General features: G+C 41.4%; 1 protein-coding gene across 4 annotated transcripts; it reads left to right on the forward strand.

Annotated features, from left to right (window-relative positions):
- Nucleotides 1-27,941, forward strand: GPNMB (glycoprotein nmb). Of its 4 annotated transcripts, XM_055590004.1 has the most exons (12): nt 1-239; nt 2,744-2,830; nt 8,140-8,292; nt 10,105-10,248; nt 12,114-12,278; nt 14,859-15,017; nt 15,351-15,662; nt 19,822-19,920; nt 20,704-20,806; nt 23,165-23,379; nt 26,322-26,415; nt 26,856-27,941. In XM_055590004.1, exons 2-12 carry the CDS (start codon nt 2,761-2,763, stop codon nt 27,007-27,009), a joined length of 1,668 nt encoding a protein of 555 aa, XP_055445979.1. In that variant the 5' UTR covers nt 1-239; nt 2,744-2,760; the 3' UTR covers nt 27,010-27,941. The 4 variants fall into 4 exon arrangements, with proteins under 4 accessions (XP_055445979.1, XP_055445982.1, XP_055445981.1 ...); XM_055590007.1 differs by lacking the exon at nt 15,351-15,662; XM_055590006.1 differs by lacking the exon at nt 10,105-10,248.
- Nucleotides 27,942-27,964: the final 23 nt, after the last annotated feature.

Below are 27,964 nucleotides of genomic sequence, written 5' to 3' on the forward strand. Positions count from 1 at the left end.
CCCAATGTAATCACAAGTGAGAGAGGGAGGAAGGAGAATCAGTGTTCGAGTGATTGGGTGTGAGAAAGACTTGCCCAACCATGGCTGTCTTTGAAGATGAAAGTGGACCAGAGCCACCAGATAGAGGGAGGCCTCTAGAAGCTGGAAAAGGCAAGGAAACAGAGGATTCACAGGAGCTTCCCTGCTGCCGTTTGGACCTAGTGAGACCCATTTCAGACTGCTGACCTCCAGAACGTAAGGTAATAAATTTGCGTAGTTTCAAGCTTCCGAGTTTCTGTGGGTTTTGCAAACAGAGGCAATAGGGAACTAATCCAACCTCTAGCTGTTTATGAGACCTGGGGAGAAAGAGGCTTTCTTTTTCATTTTCTTGCTCAAAAACACTAGTTTGAACTAAAAATTCCTAAAATCAAAGGAAACTCCCCTACTGCCTGCTGTGACTGATGCCTGGGTGTGGTTGCTGCCCACCACTCCCAACGGCCCCCTTTGGGTGACTGCCCCATCATCCCCACTCAGGGGCTGCTCCTCAGGTCAGGACTGCGAGCCACCCGAGGGGTGTCAGGGGCCAGGCTGCTGAGAGGGCATTTTGGATGTGCTCGAAAGTTGACTGTTACTTTTCTCTACAGCCTTTCCAGAAGGATAATCATGCCAGTAATACCAAGTAATTGAGATGCTGCCCTCTTTGAAGTAACTATTTCAAATCTTTTCCACAGTATAATTTTATTTTTCAAGGAAAAAAAAAAAAAAAACAGACTTGAAGATACTTCTTATCCAAAAACGTCCAGTATCTGAGTCCTACAAAGTAAACTACATGCTTTCACCCGTTGATGATCAAGGCACTGACCATCCACTTTGTAGTGCTTTGAAATTAAGCACTTCTGTGCTTTGGCCTCCGTCCTGCTGCCTGTCTGTTGCCCTGGTCGTTGCCATTGCTGTTGATAGGCTAGGGAAGGAGGGAAGACGTAAAAGAGGACTTGATCACTGTGTCTGTCACCCTAAATAAGATTCGGTTACAGAACAGTCGGACAGTTTTCATAGAGACAGTAAGAGCTAATCTGACCAAAAATAGAAGCCAGAACTAATTGTAAGCAACAGAAGGAAATCATACTTTTCAAAAATCAATAGTAAGTTTCCCCTAAACTGAAAAGCTTTTTATAATTATAAAAGTCACTTATGTTTTCTGTAAAAAGCAAACAGAACTATGTAGATTATTCACATTACTTTAAACTAACAGCCATTTCCATCATTCACTTCTTCATCAGTATTTGAAATCGGTTTTCTTTCAGTTGTGCATATGTTCCCTTCCCTGTTTTTCCACTTCACAGTTGGTTCAGAGGCTGTAAAATCAGCTCTGAAGAGCTGTGTGTGGCCTAAGGGTAGGGAGTTTCACAGACTATTTTCTTTTTTTTTTTAGTGGTTTATTTATTTTTTGGCCGTGGTGGGTCTTCATTGCTGCATGCGGACTTTCTCTAGTTGCAGCAAGCAAGGGCTACTCTTCATTGTCATATGTGGGCTTCTCATTGCAGTGGCTCCTCCTGTTGCAGAACAAGCTCTAGGGCGCATGGGCTTCAGTAGTTGTGATTTGTGGACACAGGAGCTGCGACTTGTGGGCTCTGGAGCGCAGGCTCAGTAGTTGTGGCATATAGGCTTCGTTGCTCCGAGGCAGCACGTGGGGTTCCCAGATCGGGGATTGAACCGGTGTCTCTTGCACTGTAAGGTGGATTCTTAACCGCTGGACCACCAGGGAATCCCACAGGCTATGTATTTCTATGCCTCACTAGCACAACTGAAACAGAAATCACTATCCCAAGATTTCCCCTCACCCCTGGTCAGGGCTTCTGTATGTTCTGAAAACGGTTATGTGGATGTGACTGAGAGAATGATCACGTACAGGAGAGTCATGTTGCCACATTTTCTGCACATTGTGTAGCCAGAAATGATTTGATAACAGTAATGTTCTAGGCAAGCTTATTTTTACATTTCATGTGTACTTTCTGTAACATGAAATAAATATGCTGTATGTGGCGTGCAGTTTGCCCTGAGTGATACATAAATAAATGCTTTGATAGCAGTTATCAAAAATTATGCAGTTTGTTCCAAAAGTTAAATGGAATTGCACAGATACACTAAATGCACTTTCTTGAGTAAATTTCTCGACTACCGGAGGCTGTGCAGCTGTTGAAGTTACCTTTTGGCACAGCATATGTTTATATATGTCATCCACAATTTCAAGTGATGGAAGACATTGCTCCCCATCTTAGTTTCCTCTCGGGGGAAGGGGATGTACAAGCACTAGGTAGCACTGGGAAGAGCTGCTAATCTAAATTATAGCAAAAGAAACATAATTGTGACTTTCAACATGATCTGAGTGAGTGAATGAGCAAAGGAACTGAAAAAAGTTGATAACCAATGAGGTTAGAGACTTTACTTGGGGAAGGATATCAAAACAGGCCCTATAGCAAAGTAAGTCCCTTTAACTAGAATATAGAATAATAACACTGAAATGGTGCACATCTAAAAAGTGAATAAATAGATGCCAAGGGTGAGTGAGTCAGAAGCACATGAGTAGAAGTGGTTGAACTCCAGAGACCAGATCAAGCAATGCTGCTTAATACCATCACATGATCCACCCCGAGGCTCAGTATTTAATTAAAATGAAGAGTGGAGCACAGCAAAAACCAGAAGAACACTGTTGTTCTTAGTGGGTGAAGCCAGAGGAGTTACAAGTTAAACCTTGATTGCCTAGGTCTGTGAGAATTCAGCATGGAATGTCTCTACTGTTTCCTGGGATTTCTGCTTCTAGCTGCAAGATTGCCACTGGATGCTGCCAAACGTGAGTAACTCGCAGTTTCTGTCTTTAACCCATTCTCTGGCTATTGGCTGAAGTTATGGGTTTGTCTGAGTCTGCAGCTGGCCTTTAGGAAGCATTCGTGCTCACTTGTTTTCTCTGGAAATGGTTGCGGATGTTGAGAGCACAGCAAAATGCATTCAGTTCCATTCTTTGCTCCAGGGTCTTAGGAAGTGAAAGACGCAGGGCCCCTCTGTTGTGGAGGTTTCTTCTATCAAAATTGCTACCTGCTCTCTTAGAGACATTGGGAGGGTGGGGGCACGAAGGGCACAGTCTCTGGCTTGAGATCACAGCAACACTACCCACTAAAGTTTGTCTGGTTTTCATCCACTGGGATAGGGCCACAGAGGAACTGAAGTCCAAGTCTGGAAACAAGCTTTCTAATAATTCCAATCCAGAAGCTGTTCCCAGTTCTGCTGAGGGAATTCCCTGGCAGGCCAGTGGTTAGGACTCTGTGCTTTCACTGCCAAGGGCCTGGGTTCAGTCCCTGGTCAGGGAACTAAGATCCCACAAGCTGCTCAGCCAAAAAAAAAAAGAAAGAAAATCCTGCTGATTTTTCACAGACCTGCCGAGTTTGCTGCCATTGTAGTGAGGTTACTGAGGAAAGAGCTGAAGCCCTGGGTTTCTTTTCTAGTTAGAGGCTGGGGACTTCTTAACAAAGGTGATGCCCAGACCAATGAGGAGCTGGTTTAAAAAGAGGAGTTTGTGACTGGAATGGAAGCCAGAGTTGTGAACCACCAAGCTCACAGGCAGCCCACTTGTCCAGTCCAGGGGATGTGTGGCCCCAGCAGCCCCCATCCTCCAGGCAGAGGTAGTGTGGAGTGGGAGAAGGGAGTGAGTTAGATATCACCCAGAAGGTCCACTCTGCTTCACTTCAGTAGAGTAACAACCTTTGCAGGGTGAAAGTCCTGATTTTGCCAGATAACTCCACGAGGGGGCAATAGCCAGGGGAGGGGGCAGGGGGAGGTAGGTGCTGAGAAGGGGTCCAGCATGTGTTCAGTTCAGTTCGGTTTAGTTGCTCAGTCGTGTCCAACTCTTTGCGACCCCATGAACTGCAGCACACCAGGCTTCCCTGTCCATCACCAAGTACCAGAGCCTGCTTAAACTCATGTCTATTGAGTTGGTGATGCCATCCAACCATCTTATCCTCTGTCATCCCCTTCTCCTCCCACCTTCAATCTTTCCCAGCATCAGGGTCTTTTCCAATGAGTCAGTTCTTTGCATTAGGTGGCCAAAGTATTGGAGTTTCAGCTTCAGCATCAGTCCTTCCCATGAATATTCAGGACTGATTTTCTTTAGGATGGACTGGTTAGATCTCCTTGCAGTCCAAGGGACTCTCAAGAGTCTTCTCCAACACCACAGTATAAAATCATCAATTCTTCAGTGCTCAGCTTTCTTTATAGTCCAACTCTCACATCCATACATGACTACTGGAAAAACCATAACTTTGACTAGATGGACTTTTGTTGGCAAAGTAATGTCTCTGCTTTTGAATATGCTCTCTAGGTTGGTTATAACTTTCCTTCCAAGGAGTAAGCATCTTTTAATTTCATGGCTGCATTCACCATCTGCAGTGATTTTGAAGCCCCCAAAATAAAGTCTGCCACTGTTTCCATTGTTTCCCCATCTATTTGCCATGAAATGATGGGACCGGATGCCATGATCTTAGTTTTCTGAATGCTGAGTTTTAAGCCAACTTTTTCACACTCCTCTTTCACTTTCATCAAGAGGCTCTTTAGTTCTTCACTTTCTGCCATAAATGTGTGCTACATAGTCCAGATGGTCCTGCCACTATTCAATGGGTGAGGAAACAGGAGCCCAGGTCTGGCTTTTCACCTGCTGGGCCCAGATCTAACATGAGAGGGTTCTGGATACAGGTACACACATTCCTCTCACTTCTCCCTGCGAGAGAGAAAAGCCCTGCAATGAAGTGCAATCCCGGCGGGTGCTGGGTGGTGGAGGAAGAGAGGGGGCCACTGCTGGCTCAAGAGCAGGCCGGCCGGTTCCCCAGGAGGCGGTGGGACTGATGGGGGAGCTGGGGGCGGAGGGCCGGCTCCAGGAGCCCGCAGTAGTGGTGAGGTCTTGGATAGCGAATGGAGCGAGAGAGGGAGAGCATCAGGGGGCCAGGGTTCTGCCGCCAGCACTGAGGCCGGAAGCTGGCCGACCTCCCAACCCCAACTCCCCCTCCCGCCCCCTAACCACCAAGCCAAAGGTCTGTAGTGAGCGGCCCGGGAAAGGCCCTGCCCGACTTCAATCAGGGAGCCCAGAGGCAACTGATGTGCCGGCGCAGGCCGGGGTTTGGCACTTGTCCGGCCGCTGAGCCGCGTGGGGCCTCGCAACATCCCAAGAGCCTGTGCAGTCCCCTGTCCCAGAGGAGGGGTGGGCCAGAAACAGTAAGGACGCACAGCGGGCAAGAGGAAGAAGGCTTTCGTGCAGACCGGACCGCAGTCCTTCCTGCCAGCCCTGGGTCTGGACCAGGAAAAGTGACTTAGCTCCTCTGACCTTTGCTTTCTTTGTTTGCGAAACTGAGTAATGGGGATTCTTGTGAGATCAGCTACTTGAAATTATCCTTTTTATTTATGTGTGTGAAGACTTGTATCTTTTTCTCCCTTACTGTAATTCCTTGTGCATGGACCTGTTGTCCTTATTTATCTCTTGGCTTCTCTGTTGCCTTGGGACATGGTAGTGATCAACAAGCATTTAATAACTGATCAGTTCCCAGAGAAGAAGGCTAAATTGCTTGGAGGAGGAATTGTCTTACCTCAATGTCCACTCAGGACAGACTTCCCCAGAGCTCGCAGTTGGGGAATGGAGGGACAGAGAGGTGACAGGTCAGCACCACTTGCTCAGCTCAGCAGGCAGATTAGCCTGAGGTTGGGTGGCAGTTTGACAGGAGGCCCAGCCTATTAGCATTGCAACGAAACTTGCTGCGCACCGTTTCACCTCGCCTTAAGACGATATATCCTGGCCACAAAAAGTAAGGATGGGTAGAATTTCGTGGAATATCAGACACCAAGGTATTCCTTTCCATTTTCCAATCATAGCCATGGTAAAAGGAGGAAGGAGAAGGTACTGACAAAGTATTAATAGCTCACAAGCAGCGCAGCTGCCATGTGACAGAGCAGGGCCTACGAAGGGGAGAGGGAACGGCCTCATGGTGCTGGGTGTGTACCCCACATCTTTCCCCACCCCACTATCTTTTAAAATCTTACCGTTGGGCTTTTGTTGTTGCTTTTGTTCTATTTTTTCATTCAGTTTTTAAATTTTGAGGCTATTGTGGATTCACATGCACTTTTAAGAATAATACAAAGAAATTCCCATGTATGTACCTTTTACCTGGTTTCTCCCAAGGGTAACATCTTGCACAGCCATAGTACAATGTCACAACCAGGATACTGACATAGACATAGTCCAAACACCAAACAGTCCCATCACCACAAATACAAACCCACTTCCCTTTCTCACTCAACCCCACCTGCCAGCCCCTGGCAACCACTAATCCACTCTCCAATTTTATAATTTGGTCATTTCAAGAATGTTAGAGAAATGGAAACTTATAGTATGTAATGTGGGAGAATTGGTTCTTTTTACTTAGCATAATTTACTGAAGTTGTTGCATATATCAATATTATTTCTTTATCACTGAGCAGTATACCATACTATGTCATGTACCACAGTTTATCCGTTCGCCCCACTGAAAGATTTTTTGGTTGTTCCAACTTGGGCTATTGTGAATAAAGCTGCTATGAACATTAATGTACAGGTTTTTATGTGAACATAAGTTTCCATTTTTTCTGGGACAAATGCCCAAGAGTACAACTGCTTGGTTGCATAGTAATTGCATGTTTAGTTTTACAAGGAAACTGCCAAGCTGTTTTCCAGAATGGCTACACCATTTCTACCAGCAGTGTATGAGTGATTCAGTTTCTCTGCATCTGATGTCGTTTTTAATTTTAGTCTTTCTGATAGGTATACAGTGACATCTCATTGTGGTGTTAATGTGCATTTACTCAGGGTAAATGATATTGAACATCTTTTCATGTGTTTACTTGCCATCTGTGCACTCTCATCTGTGAAATGTATGTTCAGATCTTTTACCCTATTATTTGGGGGGTTTAATATATATATATATACATTTTTTTTTTTTTTTTGCCAAGTTATGTGGCATGTAGGCTCTTGGTTCCTCCCAACCAGGGATCAAACCCACACCCCCTGCAGTAGAAGCATGGAGTCTTAACCACTTGACCATCAAAGAAGTCCAGTTATTTGCCTTTTTTAAACATTGTGAATTGTGAAAATCCTTTATATGTTCCAGATAGTATTCTTTTGTTGGAAATGTGGCTTGCAAGTATTTTCTCCCTGTCTGTAATTTGCCTTATTATCCTCTTCACATGATGTTGCAGAGCAGAATTTTTTAATTTTAATGAGGTCTGGTTTATCAATTTCTCTATTATAGATTAAGATTTTGGTACTAAGTCTAAAAATTCTTTCTTACTTAGAGCCTGAAGATTCCTCCTAGGCTTTTTGCTTTTTTACAGCACTGTGTGTTGAAATGCTATCTTTCGTCCATTGGATTATTTTTGCAAAAGTCAACAGGGCATATCTATGTGAATCTATCTTTGAGTTCTGCAGTCTGTTCTGTGGACCTATATGTTCATTCCTTGTCACTGTCCTTTTAAGTGTGTATCTCTCCTTGACTTTTGACATTTAAAATCAGAAGAAATCAGTGTTTGGATTATGCTTCTCACTCAGAATCTGAGAAACAGGAAGGCCTTGGAAGCGTGGGAAAAAACTGATCCTGGGAATCAAAAGTTGCAAATCTTCATTTCCACTTGATTAAAGATGTCTCTGAATGAATCATGTCACATAAATGAAGGGATTTGAACTAACTAATCTTAGCTTTTTCATTGTCAAACTTTCAACTGAATTTCCAATTATGAACATATATTAATAAACATAGATTTCCTTTGTTCCTCACTTTGTTCCTTTTTAGAAACAGATACTGTCTCACAGTATCACAGGACATTTGGTTTTTTGTCTGATTTGAAGGCGGAGAGAAGAAACATGGCCTGAAATCCCACAGCCTGTTTCATTGTAGCAGGTTCTGTGGCTCCCAGATCAATGTTCTTTCAATGTTCATCTGCCTCCATGAAGAAGGGAATCACGTGCTGCTCCCTCCTCCTACCAGCAAGGAGGAAGAGAGGCTGGTGGCATCCTTCCAGTATGGCTTCTCTGAATACCTGCTAAATGAGAGATAAGTAGACAAAATAATTTTTTTTCAAATATTGTTATAGGCTTTCATGATGTGCTGAGTAACGAAAGACCTTCTGGTTATATGCGGGAGCACAACCAATTAAGTGGATGGTCATCAGATGAAAATGACTGGAATGAAAAACTCTATCCAGTGTGGAAGAGGGGAGACTCGAGGTGGAAAAGCTCTTGGAAAGGTAAATCAAAAGACTCAAACAACTGTAATTTCTTCTTCTTTTCTTTTTTTTAGTTTCAAATGTATAATAGTGATTCAGTTTTTTAAATCAAAGTATCGTTGGTTTACAATGTGTTAATTTTTGCAGTATAGCAGTGATTCAGATATATATGTATGTATATATTTATACACATTCTTTTTTTAAAATATTCTTTTCCATTATGGTTAATCTCAAAATATTGAATATAGTTCCCTGTGCTACACAGTGGGACCTTGGTGTATATCCATTCTATGTGTACCAGATTGCTTCTGCTGACCTCAAACCCCCCCACCTCTCCTCCCCCTTGGCAACCATAGTCAGTTCTCTCTGTCTGTGAGTCTGTTTCCATTTCACAGATAGGTTCATTTGTGCCATGTTTTACATTCCACAAATAACTGATATCATGTGATATTTGTATTTCTCTGTCTGACTTACTTCACTTAGTATGATAATCTCTAGTTCCATCCATATTGTTGCAAACGGCATTATTCTGTTCTTTTTTATGACTGAGTAGTATTCCATTGTGTATATGTACCACATCTTCTTTATCCATTCCTCTCTTGATGGGCATTTAGGTTGTCTCCATGTTTTGGCTATTGTGAATAGTGCTGCTATGAACATAGAGATACACATATCTTTTTCAATTGTAGTTTTTTTCTTGCTATTTGCCCAGGAGTGGGATTACTGGGTCATGTGATAATTCTGTTTTTAGTTTTTTTTTGAACTTCCATACTGTTTTCCATAGTGACTGCACCAATTTACATTCCTACTAACTGTGCAAGAGGGTTTTTCTCCATACCCTCTCAAACATTTATTATTTGTAGGCTTTTTGAAGATGGCCATTCTGACTGGTGTAATGTGGTACCTCATTGTAGTTTTGATTTGCATTTCTCTAAACATCTTTTCATGTGCCTATTGGCCATCTGTTTGTCTTCTTTGAAGAAATGTCTACTTAGGTTTTCAGCCCATTTTCCAGTTGGGTTGTTTGTTTTTTGTTGTTGAGTTATATGAACTGTTTATATATTTTGGAAATTAATCCTCTGTTGGTCAAATCATTTGCAAATATTTTCTTCCATTCTGTTGACTGCTGTGTAAAAGCGTGTAAGTTTGATTAGGTCCCATTTGCCAAACAGCTGTACTTTTTTATTTCAGTTGGTGCTGTAGGTTGTGAACTCTATCCATGGAAGCGACCATGAGTGACAGTGCGCTAGTTAGCAAGTGGGAGGCACCCGGATTTGGCAGTCTTCCCTTTATTGTCACAGTATCACTTTCTAAACTCCTCACTCTCCTCCACACACAGAGTTTAATCTCCTTAGAAATGTACATTTGGTACCTCTTGGAAGATTTTGGAAAGCAAGCAGGTTTAATGGGGGAATGGTCATTTTCAAAAGTTCTGAGATTCCAGAGCACTTTGATCGGCTCAAAAGCTTGATTTGTCAGAAAGTTATTATCTTTCCATTCACATCAAAAATGAATGACTCCTTCAGTCATTCACTTTGAAATTAAAAATTACAAACCTTTAATACTTGTTTCCTCAATCCAACAGATTTTTAATTATTTAAGTAATTGTTCTCTCTGTGGTCAGAGAGTTCTTCAGTTGGTCTGACTTTCCAAGTTCATCTTCTGGAGTGTTGTACTCTGACAACAAAAGCTGGGAATCCTGCAAATAATTTATTGAAAAGAGGCAGAAGGATCCTCTGGCCCTTATTTGTGGATTTAGCTTTCTTTTTTTTATTCATCAGTGAAAAGGACAAGAGATGTTTGATCACTGAGCTCCTTGTTTCTATGTCCTAGGAGGCTGTGTGCAGGCGGTTCTGACCAGTGATTCCCCCGCACTGGTGGGCTCAACCATAACATTCGCAGTGAACCTGGTATTCCCCAGATGCCAAAAGGAAGATGCCAGTGGCAACATAGTTTATGAGAAGAACTGCAGAAATGGTAAGGAATGTTATTCACATCACAGGAATGGAATTCTGGCTTCTCAAAGAATAGTCTGATAGCTCTTTGTTGATCAGATCAGTTTCTGCTCACAGAAAGAACATGGCTAGCACAAATGATAAAATGCATATATTTTGGTTTTGCTTTGCTGTTAGTTAAAGCAGAGAAGTTCTTTGTCCAAGTTAAAGAGCACGAATGATTACAGACACATCAAGGGGAATTATCTTGTTTTAGAACTCAACACCTTAAAAACTCAAGTAAGTACTAAAATTCTTCAATCAGAAACAAGACTAGTAAGGGCAGTGATGATCTAATTTTATTACTTAGAACTTCTATTAAACTGCCAGTGGTTTATTTCTTATTGATTCATCTTCCAATGAGGAAAACAATAAATTCTGTAGAGAAAGAGTTTGATAATTTACAAGTATTGTGTTTAGTAGCCTGTAGCTTTTTTTTTTTTTTGCTTTTTCCCCCTAAACAAGTTGATTCTTACTAATGTTTCAAATGACAATGCAGTTCTCTTTTACATGAAAGAGTCCATGTAAAAAAACTTTTACATGGGAAGTTTTATAAAGTATCTCTCACCGTTAGAAGAAATGAGAGCTCTTGAAAGAAATGACTGATTCCAGGTGTAGGACAGGACACTAGCAAGTAAGCCAGGGACATCTTGTGCCAGTAAACAAGGAAGTAATGGGGATATGTCACAGGGACACAGAGGCAGCTTGAGGGGCCCCTACTGGCCATGTGTGGGACAATTTAAGAATAAAAAATAAATAGTGGCTGTAATAGACAGATAAATAAAAGGCTGTCCATAAATGTCAGTGAACATAAAAAAAAGAGGATGAGAAGATTGTTCCAGATGAAAATATATTGGTCATGACTTGTTTAAAGTGGAAAATGTCATACATACAGAAAAGTAGTGAGCAAGTAGATAGTAATTCAGCAAGTTGAATGTTTTTTTTCTGTTTGCTTCCATCTATCTGTATTTCTATTTATACATCTTTTTTCCAAATCATTTGAAGATGTGAAATAGCCATGTGCAGGATGTGACCCTTGATTGGACTCTGGTAGGGATGGTAATTGGAAAAGGCAATGGCACCCCACTCCAGTATTCTCGCCTGGAAAATCCTATGGATGGAGGAGCCTGGTAGGCTGCGGTCCATGGGGTCGCTGGGGGTCAGACACGACTGAGCGACTTCACTTTCATGCATTGGAGAAGGAAATGGCAACCCACTCCAGTGTTCTTGCCTGGAGAATCCCAGGGACAGGGGAGCCTGGTGGGCTGCCGTCTATGGGGTCACACAGAGTCGGACATGACTGAAGCCACTTAGCAGCAGCAGCAGGGATGGTAATGGTATGCTTATGAAGGAGAATGTCTTTATTCTTAGAAGTGTGCTGAAGTCTTTAGGAGAAGAAAGTCATGATGTCAAATGAGTTAGGGGGAAAAAGCTACAGAGAGAGAGAGTGAATCAAAATAAAAAGATACAGCATCCCTCAGTTTGGTTTGAATATGCTTGTTATTTGGAGCCCAAATATGAAGATAAACATATTAAATGAAATCTCTGAACTTTTCTGAAAAATTGCTTTATATACATATATATTATGTATATATATATACACATACATATACAATATACATATATTGCTTTATATGCTTTATATACCTCATTGAAATACAACATGTAGGTAGAAAAAGATCCAAGTCATAAAGGTACCATTAGATGAATTCTGAATATTAGGGTGTTAGTTGTCCAACCGTATCTCAGCTAGTTATGAAAAAATATGAATAGTTATTTAATTCAATGGTGAACCTTGAGCATTCTGAGTCCAGATGACAATCATGGTGTGCCTCTTTCTCTGTTTAGATACTGGTGCATCTCCTGACCCGTATGTTTACAACTGGACAGCGTGGACAGAGGACAGCGACTGGGGAAACGACACGAGCGAAGGCCATCACAACGTGTTCCCTGATGGGAAGCCTTTTCCTCGCCCCTGGAAAAAGAATTTTGTCTACGTGTTCCACACACTTGGTTGGGCTATTACAATCCCCCCTAGTTTCTTCTTTACCTTTCCTTAAAATTTTTAATTTTTTTTTCTTTCCTCATTCTATTATTGAGAATTACAACACCTGGCGTTTAACAATTACTCTTTTAACTTTCCTTCAGTGAGGGATAAAAATAAAATCTTGGTTAGCCTTGCCGTTTCTCTAGGACATCAAATAGTTAAAAGGAGAAAAAGACAGGTTTGGCTTTCTTTAAAAAAAAAACAAACAAAAAAAACTACTCAATTTGTTTCTGTCTAAAACAGTAATATGAAAAATGATATTTGAATGGCATATGGATGGTCATTTGTTGATTTATTCTTTAATTTCTTATGTTTTAAAAAGAATTTTAAAGAATTAGACTTGTCCTCTTAGTAGAAAATTTGGAAAATGCAGAAAAGCACAAATGAAAAATCAGTCATCATAATTCATACCAGAGATTATCATTGTTAACATGATGATGCTTTCTCTACTAGTATTTCTTTCTTTTTTCTAGTATTTCTTGATTAAGATAATAACATATACACATTTTGGTCAAAATTATTAGCATTGACTAAAATTCTTATGCAACTTGCAGGATCTTAGTTCCCCAACGAGGGATCAAACCCAGGTCCTGACAGTAAAAGCACTGAGTCCTAATCACTCAAGAGACCACCAGGGAATTCTCTAAAATTCTTTATATACATTATTTTAATGACTATATAAATTCTATCATATAAAAGTAAAATAATCTAAATACTCTTCTTCTTTGACATAACCTATCTTCTTTTTTTTTTAACCACAAGTGGAATCCGTTTTGCTTTATTATTAGTGATTATTTTTTTAGGAGGACTAAAATTAGGTTGTTAGTAACAAAGCTGCTAAATTCTTAGTTAAAAATCTTAGGTTCCATCTGGTTCTGAGTGGTTCTAATCTGCTAGCCATCACACAAACTCCAAATTTCAGAATGTTTTGTCAGTCTTAATGAATTTCAGAGAGCTTTTCTCTCTTCAATTATTTACAAATCAAAGCAACATATTAATAATACACTCCAGTTGAACAAAGTACAAAATATATAACAAATACTATGCTCGTTGATTTAAAGCAAATTTTTTTCAGGGCTTTGTGGCCCTGTCAGTTAACTCTCAAAATGTCATTTCTTTGACCTGAAATGACATTTGTCATGTGCACGGAGTCACATAAGTTCACTAACACTTCAGATTCTGTTTAGCCTAGTTAACATCCATTAACTTAGCTAGTTAAGATGTCTTTATTTAACATCAGCTTTTAGTCCAGAAATTGCTGTTTTCATAACAAGATTGTGTTGAATTTCCTTTTTCTGCTGAAGTCTCAGAGTTAATGGATATTTTCTCTCAGCGAAGTGCTGCCACTGTGGTCTGCCTCTGGGTGCCAGAACTAGCATTTCCTCACGTATCACTAATTCCAAGAGACATGTCTTCCCCCTATAGTGTCTAACAGAACTGCCTCTGCATTTCAAGGTAAAGGGGGATCCTGAACCTTTATTGACACCTTTTTTTTTTTTTTTTTGCCATACCTCGCGGCATGTGGGATCTTAGTTCTCTGACCAGGGATCAAACCCATGCCCCCTACAGCAGAAGCACAGAGTCTTAACCCTTGGACTGCCTGGGGAAGCACCCTCTTTCCTGACACCTTTGATCATGTGTGAACGTGGTCTTTAAACGTCCCCATCTTACAAGTATCCATCTTCTAATACCTTTTGTTCAAGTGACACATCTATGACAGGTGCCTCAAAAAGATTAGAAAAATCTTTGAGCCCTAAAAGAGAGAAAATTACTGTCACTAGCTAGTCAGTGGTGATTAGATTTAGGTTACAGTTGGAGAAAGAAAAAAGACTCAAGGGTCCTAGAAATGTCAATGAAACTACTTCATTCCTTTTCATATCCACCATACCTGTTTCTTTTTTATCACTGCATTTTCATATACAAATATTATTATTAAAAGGTGGAGGAATCTAGTTCCCTAAAAGAAAAAAAGTTGCTCAGCAATATAGCTGAACTAGTAATATTATTGGAGAAGGAAATGGCAACCCACTCCAGTGTTTTTGCCTGGAGAATCCCAGTGCCTGGGGAGCCTGGTGGGCTGCCGTCTATGGGGTCGCACAGAGTCGGACACGACTGAAGCGACTTAGCAGCAGCAGTAGCAGTGATATTATTACAAAAATAAGGTAGATTTTTGGATATATTTTTTAACTCCCTTGGACACTTCACTGTTACATTAAATGTATTTTCTGTGGGAAACACATGTATTTCAAGTGCCAGGTCACTTACTTATAGTATTTGTCAACTAAGGACTAACAGCATTATCCCACTTAAACAGCTCTTTTCATTTTAGTCAACATATACAACTACATTTATTTATTTGTGGGTTTTATAAGGTTTTATATAAAAATAAGCCCTGTCTTCCTTTCTGAAGGAACCAAGACTGCATCCCCACCCTGCTTTTCCTTCTCAAAACAATCTGTAAATGGTATTTGTTAGTCTTTAAGGAACATCAACTTTCTATAATGATATGATGTAGCCAATAACTAAACATTTCTATCTCCTCAAAGGTCAGTATTTCCAGAAGTTGGGACAGTGTTCAGTGACAATTTCCATCAACACAGCCAACGTGAGTCTTGGCCCTCAAATCATGGAAGTAACTGTCTATAGAAGACACCGACGGGCATATGTTCCCATCGCAAAAGTGAAAGATGTGTATGTAGTAACAGGTGAGTGATACGAGCTCTGAATTAACAGAGGACGAGGCGCTGAGTTCTGGTGATGTTAGCGGGTTTGAAAAAGTAGAACCAAATATTCTGGGTTAGGTTACACTTCATCTGGATTCCTTCTCAACCTCATATATTTAATAACATATTCCATCTGTGTTTTCTAAAGTAAACCGAGAAAACTCTAGAAAACTTGCATTAGAAAAGGGGAAACGATGCTGAATTATCCCTCATTTTAATTTCTAAATTAAAGGCACTGTTGAAGTCACCCACTTAAAATCAAGCAATCATACCCTCTTTCTTTCTTTTTTTTTTTTTTTTGGATGTACATTTTAGATCAGATTCCTGTATTTGTAACTATGTCCCAGAAGAACAATCGAAATTCATCTGATGAAACCTTCCTCAGGGACCTCCCCATTACGTTCAGTGTCCTGATTCACGATCCCAGCCACTTCCTCAATGAGTCTGCCATTTACTACAAGTGGAACTTCGGGGATAATACTGGTCTCTTTGTTTCCAACAATCACACTTTGAATCACACCTATGTGTTCAATGGAACCTTTAGCCTCAACCTCACTGTGCAAGCTGAAGTGCCTGGACCTTGTCCTTTGCCCTCACCCAGACCTCCAAAAACCACCCCTCCTTTGGGTAAGTGTTTTCCAGGTTAATTTTTGTTGGCAGGGCTCCTTAACAGCTAGAAAAAAATTCATGTGGTTTGTATAATTAGATCCTTAGTTAAAGAGATTATGTAAAGACTCTGCAGTGATTCCATTTTCTGCCTGTTGATTTCCTTTAGTTACTTATCACGGTGTTTAGTTGTTAGAATATGGAAGAAAGGAGAATATGTTTAAAGTCACTTGGTGGCTCATATACAGTTCTTTGACCTTCCTAATTCTCACAGTTCCTTGTTATGTGTACAGGTGCTTTCCCCCTTCCAGTCCTTCACATTTCTGTTTGCCTCCCAGTTTTTCTAGTTAAGAGGAGACACATTATCCCCTCATAAACATTCAGGCCATTCCATTGTCCTTTCTCCCCTTCCACACTCCCTTCCCCACTTCCATTCTCCTCCCCACCCTGCCCACATCCACTCCATGTCCTGTGAAAACTCAACCATGTTTAAAAGTAGTTTACAAAGGGCTCAAAAAAGAATAAACCTTGAGAATATTTCTTGGCTGGCAGACTGGAAAGATTCCAGACACTAAAATTATTCTAGATATAAGGCATAGTTAATTAAATCCCAACTTCTCATAATAATATATGGGGACATTCAAGAAGTTCTTGAGCATTTACTTTCAGAAGCATTAGCTTTCATCTGATGCCACACCCTACCCCATGCCATCACCATCCTTCCCCACTCAGCCGTGAATACATCTTCCATCCAGGCATCCCAGGGATGGCAGTAGACTGACGTCCTCTCACTGGGCACAGGAGGGTGCCATCGCCACGTACACACAGAACACTCCCTGGTGATGTCCAGACTTGTTGCAGTTGGCTTTTTTTAAAACCCAAGCCTATTAGATATAAATAATAAACTGTTAATAATAAATAAGTGTGTTGTTAAAAAAAACTTATTAAGTCAAGCATAACTAATGCCAGACACTGTAAGTTGTTACTGATTTTGCTTTTTTGGGGGGGAAATACTTTTAATTATGAAATGAATGCATATTCCTTAGAAAAAATTAAAATTCAGAAATTTCAAATAAAAGCGAGAGCTCCTCCTTATTCTTTCCTCCCAAGTTAAACCCTGTTAAAAGTTGGTAGTGTTTCTTTCCAGATCTTTTCTATGCCATTACAAACATATTCCATAAATACAAATAGCATTTGTGGTCTTAATTTTTAGGTAGATGGGTTCACACAATATATATTGCTTTACAGTTTGCCTCTTTTCATTTCACAAACATCACAGACATCTTTCCATTATCAGTACATGTAAGTGTAATTCACGTTATTCAATGACTTATTTATTTAACCATTCTCTTACTGATGGACACTTCAGTTCATTCTAATTCGTATTATAAATGTAACTGCCTTGAGCAACTCTAAACATATAGCTTTGTTTTGGTATTTCTGGAGAAGAGTCAATTTATTTATCTACAAGAATTGATGGTCTTCCTTACAAATAAGGACACCAAGTGTAAAATTCAAAATAAATTACAGATGCTTGCTTTGTCTGTCTAGAAATTCCCGAATGGTGAAGGTCTTAATGTTAGGTCACTTAATGTTAGTCTATTTTGAATTGCATTTTTATAAAGCAAGATTATTTTTCTTAGAACATATTTATATCATAACATATGCAAAAGATATTTTAAGTCAAAGAAAGAGTATTTTAAATGTGTTATTATTTTCTATAGGTTAAACCATAAGATAGAAGGTAGCAACCTTACGAATTCATTACATTTTATAGTGAAAGGAAGCTGCTTGACTTCATCTAAAGGTGTTAGATCAACCATAATCAATCCCCAAATGCCGTAAAACAACTGTGAGACTTGGAGGGACAGAAATATGTAATGGGAGCCAAGGTGATGATAGGAGTCAGCCCATGACTTGAGAAAGTGGTTAGAGTGCTTGTCCTCTGGGGGAGAGAGCATTTTTAGCTACACAGACCATATTAACAGGCTGGGGTTGTTGGGCACTGGATTACTATTTGACCAAAAATTATGTTGTCTCTGCTTTGGTAAGGGGCTTCCAAATAAGTACAGCTATTACATAGAAACCAAATGCAACCATGGGAGTGAGACACAAGCAAAGTTGAAGTGGTGACTCAGGGGGGTAATTACACTATAGGATAGACAGGTATGTACTAGCTTTAAGCCACAGAATTCTCTTCCCTTAGCTAACAGTGCCACTGATCATTTTTCAGACTTTTGTGCACAAATCTAAAAAGAAAAACCTTTCCAAGACTGATGCTAATCAGTGTTATAATATATATATGATATATGTATTTATGCATGGTTTCCCTGATGGCTCAGTGATAAAGAAGCTGCCTGCCAATGCATGAGACTTAAGAAATGTGGGTTCGATCCCTGGGCCTGGAAGATTCGGTCATGGCAACCCACTCCAGTATTCTTGCCTGGAGAATCCATGGACAGAGGAGCCTGGTGGGCTATAGTCCACGGGGTCACAAAGAGTCCATCACAACTGAAGTGACTTAGTATGTATGTGTGTGTATATATAATGTATATATGTGTATATATATATATGTCATGTATATATAGATCATGTTTTTTATATATATATCATATATATATGTCATCTATGTATGTGTGTATGTATGTGTGTGTGTGTGTATATATATATAATCTCCTTGCAGTCCAGGGGACTCTCATGAGTCTTCCCCAGCACCATAATTCAAAAGCATCCATTCTTCGGCACTCAGCCTTCTTATGGTCCAAACTATAAAGGAGTTTTCTAGGGAAGAGGCAGCCATCCCTAATACCCTTCACAAACATATCTTTTTCTTTGGAGCTCATCCGTTAAATCTCAGAATACAATGAATGATTACCCTGCAACTTCCAAACAACCACCTTGAGACTCAGGGAATATAGCCAACTCTGCCACAGCCTGCCCTGCTGATAAACCACACCTACATCTGAATCTGACATGGTGTCAGAACCTTTCTGAGTTTTACCCAAACAGCGTTTCCCAAAGTGTCTGCCAGAGAGCACTCGTTTCCAGAGTTGCTCTGAGAGCTGCGCTGTGAAGTTCCCTCAGCATAGGAGCATCACAGGCACACTCATTCCCCGCTAGAGGCTCTGAGGCGCTGGAGAAATCTCCCAGTTGGCTCCATCCTTACATACTCCGGTGTTAGAGCTGCAGCTCTTATGAAGCTTTGATTGCCCCCAAACTGGGTCCATTTTCATGTCTTTGGAAACTTAAGAGACAATGATGTTGTATTTTCAATATTATATTTTCTTTCCAGTCTTTTTATCTTGTTAATGGAACACCACCACCTTATTTAGAGCCTTTTAAATTGTAACCAATAGAGCATTAAATTCTTTGCTCTAATCACATTCAAAGGGCTATTTTTCAGAAGTATCTTGTACTCCCTTCTTTCCTTCCTCACACCTCTGCTCATCACAGGGACTGTAAGACTTCGAGAATATAAACCTAGGATCCATGAGACATCCAAATGGGGAAAGAATTGCCCTTTTCCATGTTGTTTGCTTCTTGACATTTAAAATTACATGTCATATATGCTATAACACATCTATATCTAAATAAGTATATATATAAGAGCATATTGGGACAAGGAAATGAATATTTATTAACTACTTCCTATGTGGTAGACATGAAAAGCATGTTTTATATGTCTTATCTATTTAAGTTTAATAGTTCAACCCTGGTAGGTCAGTAAATATTGTTCCTGTTTTACAGATGGGCAAGTTGAGGCAAGAAGTTAAATGATATGCCCATGGTCTCAAAGAGCTGAAAGCAAGGGGCCTAGAATTTGAGCCCAGAATACCTTCTTCCAAAATTACAATATAATTTTATCTATTGTGGCCTGCTTTATTTCATGATTATTATGTTACACATTTTAAAATGGCTTCCACCTTTCATTTACTATTTATATTTGAATAAGACATGGAACTGTGCTTGCTTACATAATTTAACAATTTTATAACATAGCTGTCACATCTCATGAATTGTTATGCATTTAGTTCAAATTTCTGAAGCAATTTAATAGTATAGAATTCTTGATGTTTTTCTAAATAGCAAGTAAACAGACATTTAGATCTTTAGTTATATCATGGACATCTTTTGCTTTCTCAGCAACTAATCTAAACATCTTTCTATTTAAATCCTCTAGTAACTGCTGGTGACAGTGCCCTGGAGCTGAGGGAGACTCCTGACGAAAGCTGCCATATTACCAGATATGGCTACTTTAAAGCCACCATCACGATTATAGGTAAGACCATGGGGGAAAGATGTTAGAATCCACCTTGGGCTACCCACTCCCTTCTCTGACTCTGGGGAGGGGTGGGGTTGGGAAGCGAGGGCACCCACTCCAGGTGCTACCACACGTGCACAAAAAAGACTCCACTAGCTTCTAGATCTCCACTTACCTTTCCAGCCTTCCTTAGACGTCCCTCTAAGGGATGAAAGGAGGTCCTCGGTGGAAACCAGCCCTCAGTGAGGCCCGCTTAGCGAGGAGCCTATGGGGGGCCTGGACCTCCTCACCCTGTGCAGCTCAGAAATCTGAATGAATGTGGCCTGAAGGAAGGCCAGCTGCAAGTTCCCACAGCTCCTGCTTTCTGGGTGATTTCACAAAGTCATACCTCCTGTGTGTAAGAAAAGGGCTGAACAGAACAGCCACACAGGGTTGTGTGCGAAGGGCACTGCTCACAGCTGCCCAGCAGAGGAGTCAGGTGGGGCTACAACTCAAGCTGTATGCCCTAGGGCTGAGCTCCTCGGCAGGAGACACAGTGGATGAGGCCTTCCCTTCCTCCAGGGTCATCTGCCTCCTGACACGCACACAGGCTCCAGGAATAAAGGTCAAGCTTGGACTGAAGAACAGTTCAGTTTGACTTTGAAAATGCTGGCTGGACGTGTATCCGAACTCTGGGATTGCTTCCCAAGTCTAGCATGGCGAAAGGCTGTGTTCATTTTGTTTGGCCTTCTGATTTGTTAAGAAGTGGTTTGGTTTGCAATGTATTTTGATGTGTTTTTCTACGGGGCATTGTTCCTTTAGAGGGCATTCTAGAGGTTAACATCATCCAAGTGACAGATGTCCCGATGCCTGGGCCACAGCCTGACAACTCCCTGGTGGATTTCGTCGTGACCTGCCAAGGGAGGTGAGTACACAGTCTCCGAGGAAGGAAGGGGCCAACTGAGAACCCCAGGCTGAACAATGGCCTTCACACACCTCCCACCTGTTAGGTTGATTTGGATTCTGTGTGTCCAGTTGCTCACTCAGTTCTGACTCTTTGCGACCCCATAGACTATAACTTGTCAGGCTCCTCTGTCCGTGGGATTCTCCAGGCAAGAATACTGGAGTGGGTTGCCATTTCCTCCTCCAGGAGATCTTGCCAACCCAGGGATCAAACCCAAGTCTCTTAGATCCCCTGCATTGGCAGACGGACTCTTTACCACTAGTGCCATCTGGGAAGCCCCAGATTTGGATTCTAGTTCCTCACTAAGCCAGAATGAGGAAGGGCCCCCCCAAGTGCTCTCAAGTATGCACTTGCTTTGCTAGAGTTGAGCGATGCTCATCACCTTTAACTGTTGAATAATTACTGATTGGACACTTACTGTGTCCTTAACATTTTACTTCCGTTTTCATGTCAAATCATCACACAATCATACGAGTCTTCTCATTTTACAGATTGGGCCACCAGATACACGATGATTATAGTACCTCTCCAGATGGTGGGTACCCGGCAGAGCTAGATATGCAGGCTCAGAATCTCTGAAGTTCCCTGAGGCTCCTCTGGAGTCTGGGGAGCCAGTGCGGAAGGGCTGTGTCCTTGTGCTGATGAATAGCAACGCCTGATGACCCTGTCCATCTTTAAAACTTATAAAACTCTTTCTAATATATTACATAATTTGACTTTCTGTGGTTTGGTTACAACTATAAACAATAGGGGCTTCCCTGGAGGCTCGATGGTAAAGAATCTGCCTGCAGTGCAGGACATGTGGATTTCATCCCTGGATTAGGAAGATTCCCCTGGAGGAGGAAATGGCAACTCACTCCAGTATTCTTGCCTGGGAAATTCCTTGGACAGAGAAGCGTGGGCTCACAAAGTGTCAGTTGTGACTGAGCATGCGCATATATAGATAATAGACTAAATAGAAAGTAATTAATATATACATACTATATCAATTAACCCATTATATATAGTTAAATAATTTAAATATAATAAATGAATCAAGGAATTAAAATGTATGTGTATATGATATATATGGGTTTCCCTCATAGCTCAGTTGGTAAAGAGGTAAAGAATCTGCCTGCAATGCAGGAGACCTGGGTTCAATCCCTGGGTCAGGAAGATCCCCTGGAGAAGGAAATGGCAACCCACTCCAGTATTCTTGCCTGGAGAATCCCATGGACAGAGGAGCCTGGCAGGTCGCAAGAGTCGGACATGACTTAGCAACTATATGTATGTATGTATGTGATATATTGATTAGAGAATGAGCTGGTATAAAAATGAGGCCATACTTGATCCAAAGGGAGAGCTCCAGGGAATTCTCTGGTGGTCTAGTAGTTAAGACCCCCCTTCCACTGCAGGAGGCATGGGCTCATCATCCCTGGTCAGTGAACTAAGATCTGGCAAGCTGAGTGGTGTAGTGCAAAATATGACAGGAATAGCTCCAAAGCTCTCTGAGTTTTGGGAGAGAATGGGAGGACAGAAAGAGAGAACATCCTGACTGGAGAGGCAAAGGTGCTGCCAGAGGCCAAGGGTGAAGAGAGCATGAACTCATCTAATTCCCTGAGCCTTTATCAGCCTAGCTTCAGAGCCTGGTCTCTCCATTCAGGAAGTCTACTCAGATGTGAAACAGAGGTTAAGACAGTAATGCGTGGGAGCTGAATGGTTACAGGGACAGCTGTCAAATATCTTTTATGCAAATCCCAGCTCCACCTCTAACTGCTTTTGTGACTGGAGGCCAGTGAGCTCTCCTCCCAGAACTGGTTTGTCACCTGCTGCATTAGGCTACTATTACTTGCCTCGTCAGGTTGTTGAGAGGAATAGACAAGGCTGTGTCACTTCTCTGAAACTCAGAGCCTTGCACACAGCAGGTGCTGCGTGAACAGCGCTGGCTGCTGCTGCTACTGTAGTCAGATATCTGCACAGGCCCACACAGGGCCCACTGGCATTTAGTACTACCGTAGCCTAACACCTAAGCCACCTGCATCTTTGAGTCTCTAGGGAGCCAAAGAGGAGAGGCAAGTTCCCAGCAGCCCCTTGCCTTGGGGGAAATAATTTCCTCCTCCTTCTGTCCTAGGGCCTCACCTTCCTGAGCATATAGAGGAAACAGTGGCTCACACACACCCAGGCTTGTTTAAGAGTAAATTGTATGTGACAACTTCACATCATACAGTTTGAGTAAGACTAAGGTGGGATTCAGTTTCACAGAAGTGTAATTATGTTTTCCTATTAAAGTGAGGTCACACTCCCCTCTCTCTCCCTCTGGATGTCATTCATACCCCCCAGCATCCCCACAGAGGTCTGCACCATCATCTCTGACCCCAGCTGCCAGATCACCCAGAGCCCAGTCTGCGACCCCGTGGCCATGGAGCTGGGCGACACGTGCTTGCTGACGGTGAGGAGAGCCTTCAGTGGGTCTGGGACTTACTGTATGAACCTCACTCTGGCGGATGATGCAAGTCTGGCCCTCACGAGCACCCTCGTCTCTATCAACAGCAGAAGTAAGTTTTGTTTTATGGTTGTACGAACATTTCATGTTGCAGATAAAGCATGTGTCTGATACTAAAACTATTCAACACTTCACTCTCAATGTTTAGTTTTATTCCAGTGTAAAATTCATTGAACTGTCATTAATGTGGATTTGAAAAATGATATTACAATACAATAGCAAATCTACTTAGGGAAGGGATGAGAGAGAGAGAATGTATGAAATAATGGCCAAAGGAAAAACTTTAAATTTCTTTACTTATTTATGTATGGCTGTGCTGGGTCTTTGTTGCTGTACAGCTTTTCTCTAGTTGTGGTGAGTGGGGGCTACTCTCTAGTGTCAGTGTGAAGGCTGCTCGTTGCAGTGACTTCATTTCTTGTGGAGTGTAGGCTCTAGGCACTCGAGCTTCAGTAGTTGTGGTGCATGGGCTTAGTTGCTCTGCATCATGTGGAATCTTCCCAGGCCAGGGATCAAACCTGTGTCCCCTAAATTGGCAGGAGGATTCTTAACCACCAGGACCACAAGAGAAGTCCAAGAAAAGCCTTTTGATGAAAAAAATCAGCTATGATCGTGGACAAGTAATAATGGGATGTGGTCACTGAATGCTTGGATAGGTTTGTATTTCAAAGGGAAAGTGTAAAGCCGAACATCAAAAAATAACAATGTTCTCCAGTTAAACTATAACAAAGGGGAGACATGAAGCCAAGAAGAGAAATGAGAAACCAGGTGGACTCTTGGCTCCCTTCTAAGTTACCATGGACCCTTCTTTTCTTTCCCAAAGTCTACCAAGCATTACACTGAGACGGAAACAAACCAGATTACCCAGTCCTTAAATGTTCAGCAGAGAGACTACTCCTTGTTCCCTTAACCTCAGAAGGATAAAATGTTGACAAAGTGGATGAAGGAATTTCACTGAGAAATTCCCGCTCACTGGTGGCTGTTTATTTTCCCTAACCCCTAGGGACTCTACCTGGTGACCCTAACTGAATTTCACATGTAACTGGCTATGTTGTAAAATATTCCTTTACTTCTTAAAAGAAGTACTACGTGGTGGAACGGAAGGGAGAGGTCAAATTGTGCGCACATTAGAGCATGTATTTTGCTCTTAAATTATTTATTTATTTATTTGGCTCTGCTGAGTCTTAGTTGTGGCACACAGGAGCTTTAATCTTTGTGGCAGTATGTGGGATTTTTAGCTGCGGCATGCGGTTCTTCACCTCTGGCATGTGGGATCTAGTTCCCTGACCAGGGATCAAATTGGGGTCCCCTGCATTGGGAGCATGAAGCCTAGCCACTGTACCAGCAGGGAAGTCCCTGAGCCGTTCTATTTATTTATTTATGGTTGTGCTGGGTCTTAGTTACCGCGGGCATGAGCTTTCTCTAGTTGAGGCAAGTGGTGGATAGTCTGCTGTGGTACTCAGACTTCTCGCGCAGTGGCTTCTCAGAGCACAGGCTCTAGAGTGTGGGTTCAGTAGTTGTGGGGCATGGACTTGGTTGTTCTGTGGCATGTGGGATCTTCCTGGACCAAAGATCGAGCCCGTGTCCCCTGCATTGGCAGGTGGATTCTTAACCACTGGACCACCAAGAAAGTCCCTCCCTGAGGCATTTTTAAAATCCAAAAAAGAAAGGAAAGAGAGCTTTTAATTAAATGGAAATTGTAAAGTGATGACTTGGGTTTCAGAGTCAGAATTTCAAAAGTTGATCATTGAAGCCAAACCCATAGACTTTTAGCTGAAATGACTTTTAATCATTGATTCACCAAATGTTCATGAATTACCTGGGATATATTCAACAAATATTCATTGGGTATCCACTCCATGCCCAGCACAGCTCCAGGCACCACACAGACAGTTCTAGATAGAATGGGAACAAGGTAAGGAAGATCCCCGCTTTAGTGAGCAGAAACAGGTAATAAACAAATAAAATGATATTGTGAAGACAATGAAACAAGGCATGGAGAGTGACAAGCATGGAAGAGAGGAGACAGAGGTGGACTCTCTAGATTGGGAGGTCAGGAAAGTGCTGCCAGCTTGGTGGCACCCACTTGGCAAAGGGCCTCCTTTGAACTGAGACCTGCATTTCAAGAATGAACAGCCCATCTAGATCCTTATGTGCCACTGATAGGGTTTGGGTTTATTCTGTGTGTAAGGGGAACTGCTGGCAGGGTTGAAGTGTGATCTGATTAGCACTTTTAGATGATCATTCAGACTGCTGAGTGAAGCCAGGATTATTGGAAGGTAACAGTGCAAGTGAGCAGATGATGAAGATGTCCTCACCAGGGAGAGGGCTGGTGGCTGGAACTATGATGGTGGCGGAGAAGACAGAGGGAACAGAGACCAACTTTGCTTATACTTTGATGGCAGAGACAAGACTCGTTGATTTGCTGGGTTCTGGGAGAACAAAGAAGACATAATCCAAAGAAATAATTGTGAATACAGTGTGGTGGAGGCAGAGGAAGGGTGACTAGGAGAGACATGACAAAGGAAGGCATGACCCAATGCCCTCATGCATGTCTGGAAGGCATTGCAAAGGGTCAGATGCTGGTGATGAGCATTCCCAGCAGAGGGCATGGAAATTTGAAAGAGCATGGGGAGGATGGATCTTATCCCAGCTGGAAGGTAGGCAGTGGAAGATGAGGCCAGAGAAGTGGGCAGAAAGTTCATGAAGCCCTTTGCTGCATGGGCGTGGCTGGGTTAACTCAGACCAGAGCAGGTGTCTTCAGGACATGACATCTTCTAAGCCCTTAACACAGTGTTCCAGACGTGCTAACTCATTCTCTAAATGGAAGATAAGCTTCCCTGAAGACTATGTATTATGTAAAGGGAAAGATTACTGAAAGCTCAGAGGAGCCATATATCTTCTGTTTGCTCCCTTCCTCATTGATTTAATTACATTATAAGCAGCATGTCCTCTAGGTGGAAGCTGTCACTAATATGACCTCGCTTCTGTTTTAAGACTCAGCTTCCCTTTTAAGAATGGCAAATGGTATCCTGGTCTCCCTTGGCTGCTTGGCCATACTCGTCACTGTGATCGCCTTTTTGATGTACAAGTAAGTTTCTGGTTCTAACACTTTAAATCACTAGAGTATATTGTCAAAAATAAATGGCATATTTCTGCACAAGTGGGCTGTTTTCCCTTTTCTGCTTTGAAACATTTTGTGTGTGGGAAGAAAATCTTCTACTGAATGATGAATAGCAAACTAGCCTATTAATTTTGCTGTGGTTTTTTTTAATCCCTAAAAATGCTACCAAATGTCAATAACTTTACCAGATCGTCAGTTTAATGCTTAACATATAATCTCAAGTTATAGTAAGCAGACACATTTCTTGCATAAAGAAGAGAAAATGTATTCTCATAAGACAACACTGTCTTAAAAGCCATAAGTTAAATGGAATGAACGATTCTGCACTTAACTTGTGAAAGATTTGTAGAAAGCAACCTTTTCCAGCTGGAGATCTTTTTTTAATCTGTCCAACACATTGCTTTCAGAAAACACAAGGAATACAAACCAATAGAAAACAGCCCTGGGATCGTGATCAGAGGCAAAGGCCTGAATGTTTTCCTCAATCATGCAAAGACCCTGTTCTTCCCCGGAAACCAGGAAAAAGATCCACTGCTCAAGAACCAACCAGGAATTCTTTGAATCTTCAGCCTTACTTCTGACCAACAGCTCATCCTCAGCACCATTTATGTCAGCTTGCTAGAGTGGATGATGATAACTTTCTAAAAAGATATATGTAAAATATAGATTGTGTGAGGGAGGTCCAATTTTTTTTAATTTTTATAGGTTAAATGACATTTTAGGGACATGGCTGAGGTTGCATGTAGTTTAATTCTTTTCCATGTTATATAACTGATAAAACCAATTAATAGAGCTTCCTTTCATGATGATTTATGTTTCACTTACAATGTCTTAGGTAAGCAGTAGGATAGATATGCTGTATTCAGAGTAGCAGGAGAAGGTACTATTCATTAGAGTCTGACCTAAGTTAACTGGAAAGAGAGGCTGGACATGTTCTAGCTTTCCATATAACCGTATACATAAAACCAGTGAATTCCTATTCTGAAGGTCATGATCCAAGCTCCCTGAATCCTGTGTCAATGAACATGCATGAGCTCCCAACAGAACAGGTCAGCTTTTAGTAAGCTGTGCATGCTTGCTATACTGAAAAAAAAAAAAAAAAAAAAGACTAGGCTAATAAATGTGTGAATATTATCATGACTGCCTGCCCAGTCCAAATGTGTAAAGAGTCAGTACTCGTTCATTCATTTTTCCCATGGACATTTATGTGGCACTTTCTGTATACCAGGTGTGTTGCCAGGCACATGGCCCTGTAGTCCTGTTGACAATCTTGTGGACATACCTGAATTTCTGTAGACTCTGGCACTCATAGTTGAAATGATGTGTTGTGATTTCCCAAAGAAGGAAGTCTTTCTGGTTTCCCTACCCATTTCCCTATTCAAATGAGAAACTTGATCAGTAAGGAATTTACTTTCATTTGTAACTGAAACTACCCTGTGTCAGTCATGACATTCTTTTTTCCTTCCTGAAAAATAAAGTATGAGAAGAGACCAGACCTTGGAATTATTTTTCTAAT

Source organism: Bubalus kerabau, chromosome 8 (genome assembly GCF_029407905.1).
Source record: "Bubalus kerabau isolate K-KA32 ecotype Philippines breed swamp buffalo chromosome 8, PCC_UOA_SB_1v2, whole genome shotgun sequence".
Classification (NCBI taxonomy): domain Eukaryota; kingdom Metazoa; phylum Chordata; class Mammalia; order Artiodactyla; family Bovidae; genus Bubalus; species Bubalus kerabau.

What these genes read in the sequence shown, in the direction of transcription:
- GPNMB (XM_055590004.1), top strand. Translation starts at nt 2,761, where the DNA reads ATGGAATGTCTCTACTGTTTCCTGGGATTTCTGCTTCTAGCTGCAAGA. An exon ending in AAAAACCACCCCTCCTTTGG is followed by an intron (nt 15,663 to 19,821) that starts GTAAGTGTTTTC and finishes TAAATCCTCTAG; the next exon opens with TAACTGCTGGTGACAGTGCC. An exon ending in GTCGTGACCTGCCAAGGGAG is followed by an intron (nt 20,807 to 23,164) that starts GTGAGTACACAG and finishes CATACCCCCCAG; the next exon opens with CATCCCCACAGAGGTCTGCA.